Below are 20,373 nucleotides of genomic sequence, written 5' to 3'. Positions count from 1 at the left end.
GTCCTGACCCCAGAGGAAGTGGGTTCTTGGGTACTACTGGCCCTGGTCCCAATTCTAGAATGGGTGGCCTGGGCTCAGGCAATGTTGGCACTGGCGGCCTGGGCTCGGGCGGCCTGGGAGCGGGCGCCCTGGGCGCAGGTGGTCTTGCCCTGGGCGCAGGTGGCCTGGGAGCGGGCGGCCTGGGCTCAGGGGGCCTGGGAGCGGGCGGCCTGAGCTCAGGGGGCCTGGGAGCGGGCGGCCTGGGCTCAGGGGGCCTCGGAGCGGGCGGCCTGGGCTCAGGGGGCCTGGGCTCGGGTGGCCTCGGAGCGGGCGGCCTGGGCTCAGGGGGCCTGGGCTCAGGGGGCCTCGGAGCGGGCGGCCTGGGCTCGGGTGGCCTCGGAGCAGGCGGCCTGGGCTCGGGTGGCCTCGGAGCAGGCGGCCTGGGCTCGGGTGGCCTCGGAGCGGGCGGCCTGGGCTCAGGGGGCCTGGGCTCGGGTGGCCTCGGAGCGGGCGGCCTGGGCTCGGGTGGCCTCGGAGCGGGCGGCCTGGGCTCGGGTGGCCTCGGAGCGGGCGGCCTGGGCTCAGGGGGCCTGGGCTCGGGTGGCCTCGGAGCGGGCGGCCTGGGCTCAGGGGGCCTCGGAGCGGGCGGCCTGAATACAGGACCAGGCCTCAGCCTAAGAACCAGTGGTCTCTCAAATACAGGGCATGTCCCTGATCCCAGGGCAAGTGGATTTCTGGGCACAGGCCTTGGCCCTAACTCTAGAATTAGTGGTCTAGGCACAGGTCCTGGTCCTGGTCCTAACCCAAGAGCAGGTGCCCCAGGTCCAGGCCCTGGTCTCAACCCAAGAGTAGGCCTGGGAACAGGCCAGGGCCCTAATCTAGATCCCAGGGCAGGTGGTCTCATAGGACCAGGAGCTGGTCCCAATTTAAGAGCATCTGGAGCTCTAGGCATGGATATTGCTCCCATTTTAAGGGCAGCTGGCCTCCTCGGAACAAACTCAGCCCCTTTCTCACAGTCGTCTGGAAATATGGGTTCAAATCCATCTTCTGTGACAAGAGCCACGGGTCCCATAGGCCCAAGCTCAGGCCCTGGTTCTAGGATAGTCAGCTTTCCAGGTCCAAACGCCTCTCCTATGCCGAGGGCTGCTGGCCCCTTGGGTCCTAATTCAGCTCCTTTCTCGAGGCCAACTGGCCCCGTAGGCGTAAACTCAACTCCCTTTCCAAGGGGGACAAACCCTGCAGGCTTGAATCCAGCTCCATATTCCCAGTCCACCGGCTCAAACTCCTCTACCTTTCCACGTTCCACTGGTCTTCAGGCAGCCAATACAGCAATTTTTCCAAGATCGTCTGGCCCCATGGGCCCCAGCCCGGCTAACTTCCCAAGATCAGCGGGACTGCAAGGCCCGAGTCCAGCTCCTTTTCCAAGATCCACTGGCCCACTAGGTCATAATCAAGTCCCTTTCCCCAGGTCTGCTGCTGGTTCATTGGGCCCCACACCAGCGAATGCCCCCGGCATAAACCCAGCTCCTTTTCCAAGGCCATCTGGTCCCCTGGGTATAAACCCATCTTTTCCTAGGGTCAATGGCCCCATATTAAAGACTGTGGTACCATTTCCCAGGAGTGGAAGCCTTTCCGGCCCTGGCCCAACTTTTCCTAGACCAGGAGGCCCACTGGCTGCAATGTACTCAAATGGAATGCTGCCACCCTAGAGGCCACCCCCTCCCACCGAGGCTACATTGGCTGCAAGGCGCCACAGCTCTGGGCAAGATGGAGAGAGCTGTGTCCCGAAGGTCACCGTGAGGCTTGACTTGATGGCCATTTCTTTGTACCGCTTATTTCTCCAATGAAGATGGAGTCCTCGCTTTGCTTGTGAGACAAAAACTCTGGCAGGCAAGCTCAGTCCTAAGGATGGGGAGAAAGACTCCCAGTGTCCTGTGTAGCCTGTGGTGCTTTCTCATTGCTTTGTGCCGAGTTCTCTCTTACTCATTTCTTGGATTGTTCTCCTGGACTTTTCCTCAGGGATGCACAGGCCTGCCAGTCCCAGCTCATTCTACCATCTTCCCTACCAGAGAAACCCAGGTAGCTGCTTTTGTTAATTGTGTTTGTTTCAGACATTACTCGGTAACTTTGTACAGAGCAGCTCTGACTGGATATTCCTTTTCAGTTCTAAGTAAAGCTTATTTCTTTATGCCACAAACTGGACATTGGCCACCCCTGGAATTCACAGGAGGCCAGAGTTGTGAAGCAGCTTCTCGCCTGCCCTTCTTGCTACTGTTACTCCCAATCAAAGAACCTCAAGATTTTGAATTGATGTTGGCTCTGGGACCTGGGGGTGGGGGTGGGGATAAGAGGTAAAGGGGAGGGGGAGGGGAATAATCACTGCTTTTCAGCCTGGTAAGAAGGCATTGTTGGTGTTTCATTCTACAAGATATCATTTCTTACTGTTTCTTTAATAAATGGGATGGGAGGTTGCTGAGTTTGAGCCCATTTTGTTACCTGGCCCAGGGGAAAGGAACCTCACCCATGAGTTTTAATTGTTTTAGCAAAAGTTGGTCATGAACCTACATTCTCTTTGTAGCTTGTCTTGCTGCTTTTGCTGCAGGAACAAGAAAGCTAAAGTTTCTGTTCACAGCTGGAACTTTCTTATCTGCCTGATGATACATCAAGGCTTTTGACCCAAATTACAACCTAATTTAGGTCTCCCTTGTACTTGACATCTTTAATATTGTCCTGGGCTAAATGCACAATCACCTTTGATCATTTTGTCAGTTAAATTATTTATCTGGGAAAGTGGTTGGGGGGCAAGTAAACCAGAGATGGAAGTTAAATTTCAGTTCTTGTTCACTTAAAGACTCCGTATCAAGCTCAGTGAACCCTTTACCCTTGGGAAAATGCTTTACAAAAGATCTTGGTCATGCATACCTATATCTCCTTTGGGGTTCCCTGAGTAGACACCTAAACCTTTACATAAGAAACAACAAAATTGCTGTTCTTGTGTGCAAATTTTTTATTTTGACAAATACATCATAGTATAAAAATTTTGACCTTTCTGAAAAGTGAAAAAAATGCAGGTAAAAAATAAATACATTTACAAATTATTGTAGAAATAAGTAAATATAAAAGATCAGAAAAACCCTAAATTCCTCATTAAAATGGGATTTGAGAGAAAAACCAAATGTTCTCGTTAATATAAAGCCTCTTCCCTTGCATGAAATAGGGATAAAGCAGATGTTTGGTTTTGTGTATTTTACAGAAAATATAAAAAATAACTTATAAAAACCAGTCGAGGTTGAAAGTTGTGAGCCCCCTCTGGTCCTTTTCTATCTGGGACTCTGGTAACAGTAGCAGGATTAGAGGAACTCTGATGGTAGGACAGCTAGGAAAGGCCTATTCCTTCCTTAACCATTTTACTTTAAATAAAATTGAGAAAAGTAAGCCCTTAATTAAGTCTGAACCTTGCATTGGCTGGCTATATTTCCTCCATTCTTTAGCTCAAAATAGTTTGCTCCTTAGCCAGCAAAAGTTCGGAAGGAACTTTAGCCATTCCCTCTGGCCCTTTCGTCATCTTTGATGGTCTGGCCTGATGTTAGCAGAGCCTGCCAGAAAGTCTGGGGTCTCTGTGATGCAGCAACTGCTGGCAGCACCCAGGAGACAAACTTGTTTGAAAAGAAAAGCACCATAAGTTGACCCAATTGCCATTTGGAGCACATTTCATTCCCTTAACAGGAAGCAGCAGATATTCTAGAGGCTCTTCCCTAATCATTTGCTTTTCAATTATTAGTACTGGCTCAGTGAAGAGTAAGGTCAGCAACACTACCATGGTCTTAACTAAAACACAGATGCTCAAGCCAAAGATGTTAAACATCCATGTTAAACCCAAGAATTAAGAATAGATGACTGGGGGCAGCTAGATGGCGAAGTGGTAAAGCGCCGGCCCTGGATTCAGGAGTACCTGAGTTCAAATCCGGCCTCAGACACTTGACACTTACTAGCTGTGTGACCCTGGTCAAGTCACTTAACCCTCATTGCCCTACCAAAAAAACAAAACAAAAAAAGAATAGATGACTGATGGTTATTTAGCCAATGAGATGGGACAAGAACCTTAGGAACTGGAAACACCCCATTCCTAGTTTCGTGTTGCCTAGAAATAAGCCAAGCAAATATATAGCTGAAAATTTTGAAAATTTAGCTATGAGAAAGCTGAAAAAAAATGCCTGGGGGAATAGGATGGAGAAATCTACTATTAAGAGCATAACTGACAAGACAAGAATTGCACCTGTAAACTATAGTCAATTGTAGAATCCAGACAGCAGGTTGTGGAAGACAAGAAGTAGGGATTCATATAATAAGCAATAGCTGCTTGGAGTCAACTGGAAATTCAAGTCTAATCAAGCTTCATAAATATCCACCCGTCCCCACTCTCCCCAGTTAACTTCCTGTTTTGGCCAGATTTGTCTACTATTTTAGAACACTGGCAACAGTGATAAAGGTGAGAGAAGTAGTTGTTTGGTTAGAAAGTTGTGAACCCCATGGATCTAGATGACTTCTCTTAAATCCTAAACTTTAAATGGTTGTGTTATAATTTCTGAAGTTCTTGCACCTGGAAAAAGCAAGGAATGGAAGTTATCATAGTCTCAAAATTCATCTCAGGGCTCGAGTAAAGGGAGTTGAGGTATGTAAATCCCCACTCCCTTTCCAGGTTGGTTTGATTTGTTGGCCAAAACAGACCAGCTGACGAGCTAACAATAACCCTGACATCAAAAAGCAGTAACAATGGGCCAGGTCTGTACAAAAAGACTAAAGCTGGACCAGCCCTAATCCCAAACTTAAACCAATTTAAGAATTCCATCCATTACATTCCTAAAATTCTCTATGGCCTGTAGCATATTAAAACAACATAGGTGATTTACATGCATACCCCCTTCTCCCTGGTATAAATTCACCTTAACTGCTACTGGAAGCTTTTAATCCCTTCCCGGATGGTTTGGTTCACTCCCTGGGTGTTCAGGAACACTTAAGGATTTTCAAACTAAAGCACCACCCTCAGACCCTGTTCCTCGATGCCCAGAGGCCAGCCTACTTCCCCTGGACAATCATCCACCTCTTGATTGGAAGTATAGGCCAAGCTGACCCAGCTCTTCCATTAGCCCAAGACTGGTTTGCTTTCAAGCAGGGCTAGCTCACTCACCAAGAAGCTGCCACTAAATGGAAGCCATCTTCAAATGTACATATTATACTTTGCTCTGGGCTTCAGGGAAAGGAAACAATCTCCAGAGTCCATTGTCAGCATGCAGAGGCAGGAAGCCTAGAAACATGGCCAGAGCCTCAGTGTCCAAGGAATCTGGTGATAGTTTCATTTGAATCCACAGTCTGTGTAAGGGGATGGGTGCTGCAGGCCACAATGCAGGTCAAACTCCTTTGCACTGAAACTTGTCCTTTGGGCAACAGTTAAAACAAGGACATCACACTCCCTCCCTCCCACCCGCCCCATTTCCTTTTCTCAAACTGGTAGGAGTCAAGTTTACCTCTTACCCTCTGTGGCCCATTGCACTTTTCCCGACCTGCTCAAAGATCTGCCCTTGCTCATCACACCTCAGCAAATGCCAAGCTGTATTGCTCAGGCTTTCTTCCACAACGTCGGGCAATGATGGCCAAGTACAGCATGAGGAGTGCTACCCAATAGCAGGCATATAAGACGGTCCCAGTTACAAGGAAGGCCAGCTCTGTCTCACTAAATAGGTCCTGGCAATAAGCTGTGTAGGCCAACCCTCCCAAAAGGACTGCTACCCAAATGGACACAGGGATGAGGCCAATGAAGTTCACGACAATAGTTTTTCGGCCTGAAGTGCCCCACCCAGACTTGTTGATGGTGGCAATGGCAAAGATCTTGGCTGGCAGGAGGCTGGACATGTAAAGGAGAGAGTAAAGGGACATGAATATCATCTCTGCATTGCCCCGAAGGAAGCAGGCATAGGTAGCCTTGATGATGCCCACAAGCTGCACTGTTAGCAAGAAGAGGAGGATGTTCCAGACACGGCCCCGATAGAACAGCTGGATGACGGTAGCAATAAGAAAGAAGGGAAAGAAACCTGTCACCACAGACTCATAGGTCATCCAGAGGTGGTGCTTGTGGAACCACAGGGAATTGTAGAGCCACTCCCGGAAGTAAGACTTGCTCCAGCGGGTCTGTTGGTTGAGCCAACGGAGGTACTTTGTAGGAGTCTCTGTGAGGCACTTGGAGCGTGCAGTATACTTAGTCTGGTAGCCAAGGCTCAAAACTCGATTGGTAAGGTGCCGGTCATCCCCAAAGCTACACTTGCTGCCCAGAAATTTCTGGTGATACCAATCTTCTAAGAACTGCTGAAGAAGGGTATTCCGGTACATGCCTAAGGGCCCACTTATGCACTGAACACAGCCGAAATAGGACTGGCAGGCCCTTTCCACATTAAAAGCCATCCAGTACCGCACACTACTCAAGAAAGAGATCCAGGAGTCATATTTGTTGAGGATCTAAAAAGGAATAAGAGAACTGTTAGCTTCAACATACTATCCATTTCTCTGCTAACTAGAGGCAACAAACAAAAGCATCTGGATCTTTCTGGTATTCATGGTTTATCTAATCCAAAGCATCTCTAGGTCCTTCTGCCCCATAGAACAGCATAGGAAATAAAGGAGATGTTATCAAGGGCTACTCTTGTTCCCAAGAAAATTTCCAGCTTCCAGTTCTGGGCTGGCTAATGAAGGAAAACGTGAGGGGGGCAGGAAAGAATCAAACCCAATCATAACTTCCAAATCCACACTGCTGTTTTCCAACTTCAAACTTTGTCATTATATTACCAAATGGTGGGGGCAGCTAGGTGGCACAGCAGATAAAGCACTGATCCTGGATTTAGGAGGATCTGAGTTCAAATCCAGCCTCAGATGCTTGACACTAGCTTTGTAACCCTGGGCAAGTCACTTAAACCTCATTGCCCCACAAAATAATAATAATAATATCATCAAATGGTAAAAGCTAGTACCTTAATATTAAATGGAGATAGCAGGGGACAGCTAGGATAAAGCACTGGTCCTGGATTCAGGAGCACCTGAGTTCAAATCCAGCCTCAGACACTTGATACTAGCTGTGTGACCCTGGACGAGTCACTTAACCCTCACTGCCCTGCCCCGCTCCCCAAAAAAGGAGACAGCAAATGACGATTGTGACAGACTGGTGGGGAAAGAGGAGGCTGTTGGCCAAGCCTAGAATGGTCTCTCCTTCCTCATCTCTGCCACCTCACTTCCCTCCCTGGCTTCCTTCAAGTTCCCACTAAAATCCCACTTTCTGTAGGAAGCCTTTCATCATGCTGGTCTATTGATTATATCCCATTTATCCTACATATATCTTTTTATCATAAAAGTATTTTATTATTTTCCAATTACATGTAAAGAGAGTTTTCAGCATTTGTTTTCTTAAGATTTTTAGTTCCAAATTTTTCTCCCTCCCTAAGACAGAAACCAATCTGATATAGGTTATATATGTACAATCACATTAAACACATTTCTGCATTCGTTGTGAAAGAGGAATTGGAACACAAGGGGAAAACCTCAAGAAAGAAAAAAGACCAAAAAAAAAAAAGTAGAAACAGTATGATTCAATCTGCATTCAATATCCAGTTCTTTTTTCTGGGTGTGGAGAGCATTTTCCATCATGAGTCCTTTTATCTTGCATATATCTTATTTGTACATAGTGGTTTACATAGCACCTCCCCTACTAGAAAACGACCTTCTAGAGAGCAAGGACTGCCTTTGTCTTTCATTAACTCCCCAGCACTCAGGCACTTGGTATATGATAGGTGCTTCATTGTTTTTGTTTGTCCTTCCCTCCAAAGAGGACCATGACATGCCATGACTTTCACTGAATTGGATTTAAGTAAGGCAGGGCTGTGCAAAGTCACCAATCTCACTCTCCTCCACAGCCATGGGTCCAGTGGCAAGACACATATCACGATGACTAGATTTGGCTCCACATGTTTAAGGCAATTGGGGTTGAGTGACTTGCCCAGGGTCACACAGCTAGTAAGTGTCTGAGGTGACATTTGAACTCAGATCCTCCTGATTTCAGGGCTAGTGCTTTATGCACTTTACCACCTAGCTGGCCCAGGTGCTTCATAAATGCTTATTGACTGATGGCCCTTCACTGCCCTGCCCAAGAAGGTTCTCTTGGCCTTTTCCTACAAGCAGTACCTCTTAGAAGAAAATCTAGACTCCAATGTCATTAACTGAATGGTGGGTCCCTTAGAGTTCTTTAGTGCCCCAAAGGGAATCCCCCAAAAGGAATGTCTGAGTTTCTTGAAGAGTTGTTCAGGGGGCAGCTAGGTGGCGCAAGTGGATAAAGCACCAGCCCTGGATTTCAGGAGGACCTGAATTCAAATCCAACCTCAGACACTTGACACTTACTAGCTGTGTAGCTGTGTGACTTAACCCTCATTGCTCTGCCCCAAAAAACCCCTAAAAACAGCTATTTAGGAACAAAATAGCCACTGACCTTCTCCTAGGAAGACAAGTGGTCCAAATTTTCCCTACTGGAATCTTTAAGTTTTCTACATCCACAGCTCTCAAATCCCATTCTCTTCTCTCCAAAGCTACCCAACTTAGCCACACCAGGGAAGGGAAAAAATGAGGTTCTCCCCACCCCAAGCCCCAGTGCTTTACTCTGGCCATATCAAATTAAAAATAAGAAATATGCTCACAGGCCACCCATGGGAAATCCCTAAATATGTCTTACTTGGACATCTCCCCCAACTCCACCCACTTGGGGATCTTCCTCCAGGACTCGAAGCATTTCCACAGTACATGCTGGATCCAGCACCGTGTCTGAGTCACACACCTGATGGAATAAGCACACAGTCAGCACTTAGGCTCAGATCCCCAGGCCCCAAGAAGTCCCTTCGAGCATTTACCAATACGTCTAGAATGCTCCCCTCCCCTCCCCACCGTACCGTTGTGCATCTGGGTGAGTGAGACAAACTCCAGGCCTCACTGGCAATGTCAGGTTTCAAATGATTTCCCTGATATCATGAGCAAAGGGATCTAAGCCCAATGTAAATGATGGGGTGGGAGGGTCTCTGTGTAGGCAGAGGAGGATGGTAAAAGTTGGGTTCTAAGTTTCACACCAAACAGGCAGAGAATGAGAGCGTGCCCTCTCCAAAGCTGCTGGATGGAAGCCTTGAAGATGAGGGGAAAACACTCAGCAGAAGAGCTAGTTTTAGCTCCTGTAATCCAGCCTCTATGTATCCAAAAATGTATTTATTTGGGGAAGCAGGTTTCTAAGAACAAGTCATGTGACAAAACAGTGGCTGATCTGCCCAATCAACTTCTCAGAAACTACCTGTCATACCACCTCCATCCAGAGTCCAATATTTGTATACCAAGAGATTGAAAGGAAAGACCAGTAAGTTTAGCAATTAAGATAAGACTAATCACAAGAGGGCAGAGCAACCCGAAGCAGGATAAAAGATGTTAGTACTATCAAAGCCAGTTCCCAAACTGCACATCTGCATGCAGGGTGAGGCTTAGAGCTTCAAAGGAATTAAGAACTTCTGAAGTTCTGCCCTGAAGGGGGCAAAGGATCTCAGCTAGAAGGGGCTTAGCAGGAGCTGCAGAAATCCTGGGGAACTGGGAAGCCAGTCTAATGCACTTTGAGGTTTTTCCAGAAAAAAAAAATCTGTACCCTTGGGAATAATCTGACACCCATGAGGCTGAACTCCAGAGATGACTTCTACCACACTTACGACCCTGCCCTTCATTCTTTGGCTCCACTTCTAGTCCTGTGATGGGGGACAAGCCTGGGCCACCTGAGGGGCAGCTGCTACAGCCTTCTCTAAACCGTGCCTTTGACTGAAACCCACAGACTGCATCTTGAGAAGCTATCTAAGAATGAAGGAAATGCTTTTGTTAAATGATAACTAGGGGGCACCTAGGTGGCGCTGTGGATAAAGCACCGGCTCTGGATTCAGGAGGACCTGAGTTCAAATCCGGGATCAGACACTTGACAATTACTAGCTGTGTGACCTTGGGCAAGTCACTTAACCCTCATTGCCCCGCAAAAACAAAAACAAAAAATGATAACTGTGCAAAGCATTCCCCAGGCGCTGGGGATATACACAAAAGCTGTGGCTCGAGGTACTCCCATCCTAATGGGAGAGAGAATACATACAAAGATTTCACCAGAAACCAGAGAGAAAGGACCTGTGGTCATAGGACCGCTCAGGCTAGAGCACACCAGTCACGGGCCAATTAGTCCAATTCATTTTACAGTGAGGAAACCAAGGCCCAGGTTACATGATTTAAATGCTCAACGTCACGTAGCTCCCTAGAGGCCAATAGCGCATCTGTGGTCAGAGTATGAGACCATCACCCTCCACACTTAGGTCCTTGATAAAACCTAGTATGGCTCTGCCACTTCTGTGTCTTCCCAACTTTCATTGGGTCCACATTCTCAGGACCAAATATCATATTCTAGGTCAGTCAACAGTCTGGTTGCTGACTTCAAACCTAATCCCTACAGAAATGGAATGACACATGTAGCCTACTCACTTTAAAAGAAGAAAGCAAGGTGGGTAAGAATAGTTCACTACCATACTTAAAATTTCAAGTAATTTCTTCCAAAATTGAAAAATAAAATCTAGAGGTAAATTTTTTAAATTTCACTTTTGCCAATTCCTAGAAACTTTGCATACCTCTGTGTGTGTGTGTGTGTGTGTGTGTGAGGCAATTGGGGTTAAGTGACTTGCCCAGGGTTACACAGCTAGTAAGTGTTAAGTGTCTGAGGCCAGGTTTGAACTCAGGTCCTCCTGATTCCAGGGCCAGTGCTCTGTCCACTGTGCCACCTAGCTGCCCAATTCCTAGAAACTTTAATAATAACATTAGCTAATATTTATATTGTGTTTGCTATGTGCCAGGCACTATGCTAAGTGCCCCACAAGTATTATCTCATGGGATCCACACACAGCCCTGGGAAGGAGGTGTCACCCCCATTTTACAGATGAGGAAATTGAGCCAAACAGAAGTTAAGTGACTTGCCCAAGGTCACACACTGCTTGAGACACATTTGAACTCAGATCTTCCTGATTTCAAGCCCAGTGCTCTATCTAGAAGCATAAGTAACTACAATATATATATATATATATATCCTTTTGTCCTTTGTTTGGTCTGCAACAGAGACACTAGCTAGGCATTAAATAGCCAATGAGTGGGTTGTTGGAGCTGCAATTCATCTATAGTTTTACTCAGAATAAAAGGAGACTGAGTAATCCACAAATGGAATGATCCAAAACATGTTGACAACATCAGTTCCAGGGGAATCTCCCAAACTAAGAAGAGATTCCCAGAATCCTCTTCCCCGGACTCTAAGGATTCCTTATCCAGAAGAATTCACTCATTCCTACTTTTCCTTTTTCTTCTACTTCAAATGATTTCCCTCTCTGCTCCAACTGGTGATTTTCCTAAAGGGATTCATTCCTGGATGAATAAGGAAACCAAGGGAAGCAGCAGCTTCTCTGGTTCTTTGGACTGGCCTGTTAAGAGGTCATAGTGTGGTTTTCTCCTCCTCTGGGAAGAGACATGAATTGAAATCCTGGGTCAGCAGAAGGATGGATGCACCTGTTTCAAGTGCTACCAACGTCCATCACATCCACAATTCATCAGAACCAAGTATCCTTTGCTGAGTCTGCCTTTAGGCAGTTATCCCACGGTAATAAAATGAAAGGAAAACAACTGGAACACAGCTACTCATTGACCCAACAAAACACACAGGAAGAAAGATTTCTTTTTAACTAGTTTTCTTTAGGAATCATAGGCCTCAAAGGAGGGAGTGGCTTTTGTGGGCAATAACAACATGGATCAACATGTATTTCTAAAGAAACCAGAGCAACAGTGTCCTGTTTGAAATTCTGGATTCCTGAGCAAAAAGACTAATAAAAAAAGAGCAGTTTGATAAAGGTGCCCATGATAAACTATATAATGTGAACTTTTTCCAGATCCGACTTTCTTCTCTGAAATTCAAGGTTTAAACCCATGAACAGAGAAATGGGAGACTTGTGAGTAATTCATTCGCATTTAGCAAATATTTACTATGTACCTAGTGCATTGCTAGTTGATAGGTTCTCTGCCCTCAGGGATCTTTGATGGTATAACTTAAGTAACCCATTTAGAAAGACTAAAGGATCCTTGATAAGTCTTTCCTTTATTGATTGATTGGCGAGAGATTCATGAAGGGAGATTGGGTCTTGCAGGGAGGCCACAGGTATACCTTGGATTAAATGTCTCAGAAGTTCCCTGAGATGCTGAGATTCTGTGATACCACAAGAGCTGAATTATTTACTTGTTTGTTTTGCAGGGCAACGAGGTTTAAGTGGATAGGTCCTTCCTTTAACGAATATCTGCAATATCTAAAACTTTGAATCAGGAAATAGAGAATCCACCAAAGGAGCCAGAAAAGTAACAAGACTTCCAGACTGGTCTCAAGAACTCTTCAGCCTCTGGTTCCCCAAGTGTGAAGGGGTATTCTTCCCATTTTAATAGGAAATGCTAGACATTTTCTATCTATTCTTTTTGTTTTGTTTTGTTTTGTTGTTGTTTTTGGCTTTGGGGGCTTTTTTTTGGGGGGGGGGGCAGTGAGGGTTAAGTGACTTGCCCAGGATCACACAGCTAGTAAGTGTCAAGTGTCTGAGGCCACATTTGAACTCAGGTCTTCCTGAATCCAGGGCTAGTGCTTTATCCACCGTACCACCCAACTGCTCCCTTTCTCACTATTCTTTACCCATTACTAACTGGGAATGGGACCACAATTGACTACCTTCTGATTCAGGCACCTGAGCAAAGGTTTCCTGCAGGTGGGGAGACATTAGAGGCAGGGACATAGATATTGGGGGGAGAATAGTTTTGGATTCAGAGGATCTCAGTTTAAATTCTGTCCCTGGAATTTATTAGCATTGACCAGGTTCCTACTGCCAGAGCCTAGGACGTTACTTAACCTGTATGAGCCTTAGTTTCTTTGTCTCTATTGGGAGGAAGTTGGCCCAGGTACTGTTTAAGCTTTCCTCCAGCTCTGACTTCGATGACTCTCTGGCCAGGCCACTAGGTGGCACACGGGTTAGAGCACTGAGTCTAGAGTTCGGAAGACCAAAGTTCAAATCCTGATCCACACACTTATTGGCTCTATGCCACTGGGTAGGAGATGGAGGCTCAGAATGGTAAGGGTTTAAGTGGATGTTAGATGATTGTGTGTTGGGGATGTTTGTGGGAGTCATCATTTGGTTCAGGGTTGGATCCTGAGGTGAGGTGGTGTGGCTGAAAGCATTGGGCTTGGAGTTAGGAAGAGGATTTCAAATCCAGTGTGACCCTGGGCAAATAGCTACACCTTTCTGCCTCGGTCTCCTCAACGTAAAATGTGGACAATGATGGCGCCTACTTCCCAGGCTTGTAACAATCAAATAGATAATGCTTGGAAAGCTCTTAGCACAATGGCTGGCGTAGTCTGTGCTACATAAATGCTTGTTCCCTTCCCCTTCCATCCTTCATTTGTTGGCAGGCAATGGGGTTATTCCTCCAGGTTTCCCCTTCCCCCCTTTCTTATTTCCCCCAACCCCACAGTCACCACAACTGGCTTTTCACTTTTGCTTCCTGACTGCTCATATACCTGGATGTAATCCACGGAGTCACCGAGGGCTTTGAAGGCTGTGTACATCACCTCCCGTTTGCCACCCCACTTCTGCATGATACAGGAGAAGGTGCTCCCTCGAACCACCTCATGAACACGGCCCATGCCCTCTCTCAGACTGTCCTCTGACTCGCCCTCTCCTGCTTCATGGAAGTTGCTTTGCCAAATGTAGCAGCCCGTCTGTTCGGAGCCCAGCACCTCGTGGAAGATGTCCAGCATGTAAGCATCCTCCTGCCTGTTGCCATCCACCACCATCACCACCTTCAGGTTGGGGAAGGAGATGCGCTGGGCAGACCGCAGGCACTTGCGCAGGTAATCCGGGTCCTCCTGGTAGGCAGCAATGCACAGAGCAACAGATGGGGCCAGTTTCAGGGGCCGCCCCCCTCGCCGCATACGCCGGTGCTCCAGGAAGGCAAAAAGGCTCTGAATGAGGAGGTGCAGACCCAGAATGGCGCCATATAGGCCAAAGGAGAGGTAGTGCTTCTCTGTGTGGATGAACTGGTAGCCAGTCACATATGCGGCCAGGATCCCCCCCAGGACCGCCAGGGCAAAAAGGCTGGTGCCCACTACACGCAGGGCCGTGCTCAGGTGGACTGGCATCTGTCCAAAGAGAAAGGCAGGCTAGAAGTCAGACAACGTTTTTTAAAGACTCCATCTACCACAGGCTGGAAGTGCAACAGCCACTCACAGGCCAGATTCCAGGCTGATTGGCATCTGGTGCCAATCAGCATAGGCTCCCCCCTCCTTAGGCACCCTGGTGCCTCCCCCACTCCCAGGGGTTCACTGTGATGGCTTAGCACAATGCTGCTCAGAACTCAAAGACTCACAATCCACTAGCCTTTGGCTTCCCCAGCAGCAGGGATTACAGATGGGGCCCTGCCAAGCCATGCCAAGCATTCAGAAAGGACTCACTGTGCGCCAGGCACTGCACTAAGTTCCAGAGATACAAAAAGCCCTGCCTTGGAATTATGGAGACAGCAGACAGCGAATCGTGTGTGGGCAGACACGTTCAGGGCAAATGGAAGGTCATCTCAGAAGGAAGAAGGCACCGGCAGGGGAGGGAGGACAAAGGGCAAGGAAAGGTCGCCTGCAAAAGGTGGCCAGGGCAGGGCAACCCCTAAAAGTAGTTACTGTGTGGGAGCCTTTTGCTAAATAGTAGCTGAGAGCAAGATGAAGCATAACAAGATGAGCCCCCCTCTCCACCCTCCCCTGTGGTAAAGAGACTCCTTTCATCGATATCTGCATCATATGCTATGACTTTCTAACTATCATCTGTGCACATGGAGGAGAGGGCTGAGAAAAGATGAAAGGCAGCAACCACCCCTCCATCAGAATGGGAAGGGGGTAAATACTCTGTGGATAGGTGATGGGAAACTACCTTATGAGTGCAAACCGCGAATAATCTTCCAGTAGACAGCAAAGGTGTCTGGGTAGAGATAATCAAGGACTCCATGGTGCCCAGGGCACCCCACCCCTAGCAGCTCCAAGCTAGGAAGGTGGTGGCAGGGTCCTGGCCCTGACTTTCAATATTTGTTTTTTTGTTTTGTTTTGTTTTGTTTAGGGCAATGAGGGTTAAGTGACTTGCCAAGGGTCACACAGCTAGTGTTAAGTGTCTGAGGCTGGATTTGAACTCAGGTACTCATGAATCCAGGGCCAGTGCTTTATCCACTGCGCCATCTAGCTGCCCGACTTTCAATATTTAACATGACACAGCCACGTCAGAAACAGGACTGGGGGTGCAGGGCTGGGGGACATAGGGGGCAGCTGAGAAGAGTCAACAAACAACACAAGGGCCTCTCTCTGCAGGTGACTGCTCTGCTCCAGCTGCCCATCTCACCTGGGCATGGAAGGAACTTACTGGGGGAGGGAAAAGTGAAGAATGAGCCTCTCCACTGGGGGGGTAGGGGCAAGGAGAAGAGAGAAATGCTGTCCCAGAGAAATCTGTCAGGCAATAAATACTTACCAAGTACCTGCTATGTGCCAGGCACTGTGCTCAGCTCTGGGGACACAGAGACAGGAAAAAGAAGGTCCCTGTCCCCATCCAGGAACTCAGTCTAGTGGGGAAGATACTACAGACAAGATAAATTGGAGATAACCCACAGAGGGAAGACCCTAGAATTAAGAGGGATTAGGAAGGGGGGGTCATAGCTGGGATCCTTTGTATAAGGAATGGAGAGAATGAATGACTCCGACTCTCACATCCAGCTTTACAGGAGAGAACTGTGGGCAGGAAGAACAGCTCGAGGGGCTGGGGTAACTGGGATGTGGTAGGGAACAAACTGGCAAAGAAAGGAGTGGAAGAGGAAGGGAGAGAAAAACACGGAAGGGTAACAAAGGCCAAAAATTCAAATCGAGAGAGAAAGTTTCCCTGTGCCCTTTCACCCTTCCTTTTCCTGAGAAGGGGGTTGAAGCAAGGCAGGGAAAGTAAACAGGAAAACAGTCCAAGGGAGGGGAGAAGGAAATGGATGCTGAGGGCAGGGAGAAGGTGAGCTGTGTGTGAAGCCCAGAAGGAAGCCAGGCAGGGGATCAGCAAGGACATAGAGGGCTGTTGCTGCTGCTGCTGCCGCCACCGCCACCACCACTGCAGCAAAAGGGAGAGCAGGACTGGCAGGTCCTGGTGCCAGCCCTCTACCGTTCACATCCTTGCCGTCTTCTCTCCTGGAGATTGTTTCCTGTGAAAACTAAAGCGCCCCTAACTTCCAGCCTGCTTTATCCAGGCACCCACAGGGGAGCTCATCTCATTGCTACCTATTTAAGGAGCTTCTGACCCAGAGATAGGTACCCCCTCCCCAATTACGTGTCGGCCACCAAGCAGCAAACAGACCAACCCCCAACACAGCCCGTTTCGAACTGATCCTTCTCCTGGGCAATCTTCAGCTCATCATATTCTGGGGGAGAAGATGCTGTCACAGAAGCTATTTACCCAAGTCACCAGACTCATCGAATCAATGGACAGCCCAGCCACCCATCATAGGCTACTTAATGTCCAAGCAGCCCCCTCCAGCCACTTCTAGGAAAGGCAAGACACAGATTCTTGTTTTTCTGGTCTCCTCTTCCACTGCCCTCCCCCCAATCCATTTTCATCCCTCAAGAAATAGCTTCATCTAAGAATACTGAGAGTCTATAGGCTTCTTACATACTTATTGGGGGCATCTCTGAGACTTCTCCATTCCCATAATTCCAAGGAGGTTATTACTGTACTTTCCCCTCTACTCCAAATCCCTATAAGAAAGTAAGGACTATGCCCACTCTCCTAACATATTCTATGCTTTCTTCCTCCCTCTGCCTGGTAAGGGGTCTCACTAGGCTCTTATCTGCATCCAAGGAAACACCCCACACACCAATTAACCACGGCCATGGAATGTCTAACTAGCTAACACAATGCCTGAAAAACAGGTGCCAAAGTCCTACCCTTTGGGGTGATTACAGTTTAAGGGCATGGCCCAGAAGGCTACATAAAGTAGCCTGCTCCTCATCTAGAAACCCATCTCCCTTGAGGATTGGTCACTGCATTGTCACCCCAAGGTATCTTCCTTGGGGAACAAATTTGCAGTGCAATTGAAGGAGAAGGGGGCTGAGAGAATTCATGGGGTGCTCTTAAGTGTCCCAACCCAAGCTAGTAAGAATCCATGCTGGACAACCCTTTGACCACACGCAGCCCCGTGCCTGCTTACCCACCCTAGAGAACGGGAACGTGCACAAAGAAAAAGGTCAGTAAAAGAGAAAACAAAAAACCGAGCTCCTTCAAGCCCTCCATCCCTTTCCCAAGTGGTAAAATGCAAACAAAGGCACCACCTTTAAGGTCTCATAAAATCCCTTCCTCAAAGGCCTTCCATGCCTGGGCTAGGACACACACTGACCACGCTTTATGCCTGCCAAGAGTTAGGCGGCAAGACCCGCAGAGGGGCACCGCCCCCCCCCAATACCTGGTGCTCCCTGGTCCCAAACGCCCCCCCCCCCCAAGTCATTAAAGCACAGGGGAAAGCACATGGGGGTCTGGGGGTAGGGGTGGCAACTACTTTCTCTCTCCTTGCATTTCGGGCTCCAGAGCTCTCCAGACTGCAGTCCTGGTACCGGCCGGCCCCCGGCACTGGGACGGCCCCCGCCGATCCGGATACACGATGACCCCGCACAATCCGCTGCAGCCCGCGGCTCTCCCCCCCACCCCACCCCCCAGCCCCGATGCCAAAGCCCGTCCGAAGGCAGCAGGCTCTCCCGTCTCTGCTCGGAGCCCCTCGCCTGGCACGGTCTCCGGAGCTCCATGTCCGGACCGGCCCCCAGCAAACTTTCCGCGGGCGCGGAGCGGGGCGGGGCGGACAGGTGCGCCCCGCGCGCTCGGCCGTGGGCCCCACGTGCAGCCGCCGGCCCCCGAGCAAAGCCCCGCACGGAAGGGGGCGGCCGCGGGGGGCTCGGCGGGTGGGGCACACTCCAGCCAGCCAGCGCCCCGGAGCCTCCACCCCCTCCCATTCCTTCCTTCCTTCCTTCATTCTTCATTCATTCATTCATTCATTCATTCACAAAACGGGGCTCGCGGAGGAGGGAGGAGAAGGCGCGAGGAAGAAAGGGAGGAGGGGTCAGTGAGGGGGGGGCCGCGGAGCCGCCGCGGGCGGCTGAAGATGGCGCAGCGCGCCCCGCAGGGAGCGGCGGGCCCCCCGCGGCGCGGCCGGAGCCTCCCCCGGTGCCCCGAGCTCACCGTGCGGCCGGCTGCTCACTCTCCCGGCGGATCAGCGGGGCTGCGGCTGCTCCATGCCCCTCCTCCTCCCCTCCTCCTCTCCGCCCCCGCCGCCGCCCGCACACGCCGACTGAGCCGGCCCCGGCGGGCCGCCGCGCTCTTAAGTACCCAAGGGCGCCCCCGCCGGGACGCGCGCCTGGCCCGGCTCGGCCCGGGGCTCAAAAACTTGGGGAGGGGGCATGCCTGGCGCGGGGCGCAGGGGCCGCGAGGCGGCGGAGGCCGTGCCCCGCCCCGTCCCGTCCCAGAGCCGCCGGGGCACGACTGGCATCGCGACCCCCGACGGCGGCCGCCCCGGCTCCCCACGCGAGGCGGGGGCACCCCCCAGCCCTTCCTTCCTCCGCTCCGAGTCCGCGGGGATTCTGCGGCTGCCGGTTGTCCTTCCTTGTGCGGAGCTGCTGGGGACCCGGAGTGCCGGGCCGAACCTGCTTCCCAGTGCCTCCTTCGGACACCACGTGAAAGGTCCCGGACAAACCCCCGGCTGCCCAGAGGCCTCTCCAAGAGCAGGCTCTGCCCCTTCGGCGTCCTACACCCCCCCACACACACATTCCCCGCCCCGAAAATTTTGCTTCCTTAGGAGACACGAAGAGCCCCGCTTTCTCTGCCTGTGCCACAAGGTCTTTTCTGCATCCCCACCCCCACCCCACCACCCACGTTAGCGCACCAATGCCCCTTTCTAAGGATGGCACTCACTGTTCCTTACTTCTAGGAAGAGCATACGAATACTTGGGCTCTCAGGTCCACTCGAGAGATGTTTCTTAACCCTCCACTTCCAGCCACTCGACACCCAGTCCCCAGCATCTCCCAAGAACAACTCGCCGTACAAGAGTGAATTGTTAAACACGCCCCAAACTTTGGTGTCTGCTGCACAGTACCAGTCAAAAGGAGCCTAGTAATACCCTCCCTGCCAACCAGAAAAAAAGAGCCCAAACAGTCCTGCATCAGAACACTGAGATAGTCATCAGATTCCTGTTAACAACTGGAACGTGGGCTGTGATAAAGTGAGTCTCAGCTCATCCATTCTGGAGAACGATCTGGAACTATGCCCAATTTGGCTATCAAACTGTGCATACCCTCTGACCCAGTAGTACCACTACTAGGTCTCTATCCCGAAAAGGTCCAAGAAAATGGAAAAGGACCTCTATGTACAAATATGTTTAGAGCAGCTCTCTTTGTGGTGGCAAAGAATTGGAAATTGAAGGAATGCCCATCAATTGGGGAATGGCTGAATAAGTTGTGACATATGATTATGATGGAGTACTATTTAGTGCTGTGGGAAGTGATGATGAAGGGGGTGGTTTCAGAAATAACATGGCAAGACCTCTATGAACAGATGCAAAGTGAAGTGAGGATCACTGGGCACATCAACATCAACGTTGTAATGATCAACTGTGAAAGATGCGGCTGTTCTCATCAATACAGTGATCCAAGACAATTCCAAAGGACTTCAAGACTGAAAAAATGCTATCCACCTCCAGAGTGAGAACTGATAAACTCAGAGTGCAAATGGAAAAAAAAAATTTAACACTTTTTTCCTTGCTTTTTTGGGGAAATATAGCTAATATGGAAATATGTTTTGCATAATTTCACATGTATTTGCCTTCTCCAAGGGGGTGGGAGGGAGGGAGAGACTTCAGAATCCAAATTTTAAAAGAAAGGAATGTGAAAAATAAATAGATAATATTTTTAAAAGACAGCCTCAGGGCAGCTAGATGGTGCAGTGGATAGAGCACCAGCCCTGGATTCAGGAGGACCTGAGTTCAAATATGACCTCAGACACTTAACACTTACTAGCTGCATGACCCTGGGCAAGTCACTTAACCCCAGTTGCCTTGTAAAAAAACAAAAAACAAACCAACAAACAAAAAGACAGCCTCAAATTCAAATTCTCCAGTGAGAACTTTGGAGACTTAGGGTCTGTGCCTATAAAACTTACCAAGGAATCCAGTTCAATTCAACAATGTTG

General features: G+C 49.2%; 2 protein-coding genes across 2 annotated transcripts; one reads left to right on the top strand and one right to left on the bottom strand.

The window, feature by feature from the left end:
- Window positions 1-59: 59 nt before the first annotated feature.
- Window positions 60-2,306, top strand: DERPC (DERPC proline and glycine rich nuclear protein). The gene has a single exon (XM_043981202.1). It carries the CDS (start codon window positions 60-62, stop codon window positions 1,686-1,688), a length of 1,629 nt encoding a protein of 542 aa, XP_043837137.1. The 3' UTR covers window positions 1,689-2,306.
- Window positions 2,307-5,476: 3,170 nt separating this feature from the next.
- Window positions 5,477-18,442, bottom strand: HAS3 (hyaluronan synthase 3). The gene is made up of 4 exons (XM_043981470.1): window positions 18,372-18,442; window positions 13,658-14,278; window positions 8,744-8,845; window positions 5,477-6,489 (listed from the first exon to the last, which is right to left on the bottom strand). Exons 2-4 carry the CDS (start codon window positions 14,276-14,278, stop codon window positions 5,566-5,568), a joined length of 1,647 nt encoding a protein of 548 aa, XP_043837405.1. The 5' UTR covers window positions 18,372-18,442; the 3' UTR covers window positions 5,477-5,565.
- Between the last annotated feature and the right edge of the window lie 1,931 nt (window positions 18,443-20,373).

The sequence above is a fragment of the Dromiciops gliroides genome, chromosome 2 (assembly GCF_019393635.1).
Source record: "Dromiciops gliroides isolate mDroGli1 chromosome 2, mDroGli1.pri, whole genome shotgun sequence".
NCBI lineage: Eukaryota > Metazoa > Chordata > Mammalia > Microbiotheria > Microbiotheriidae > Dromiciops > Dromiciops gliroides.
This window is presented reverse-complemented; position numbering and strand designations above follow the sequence as displayed.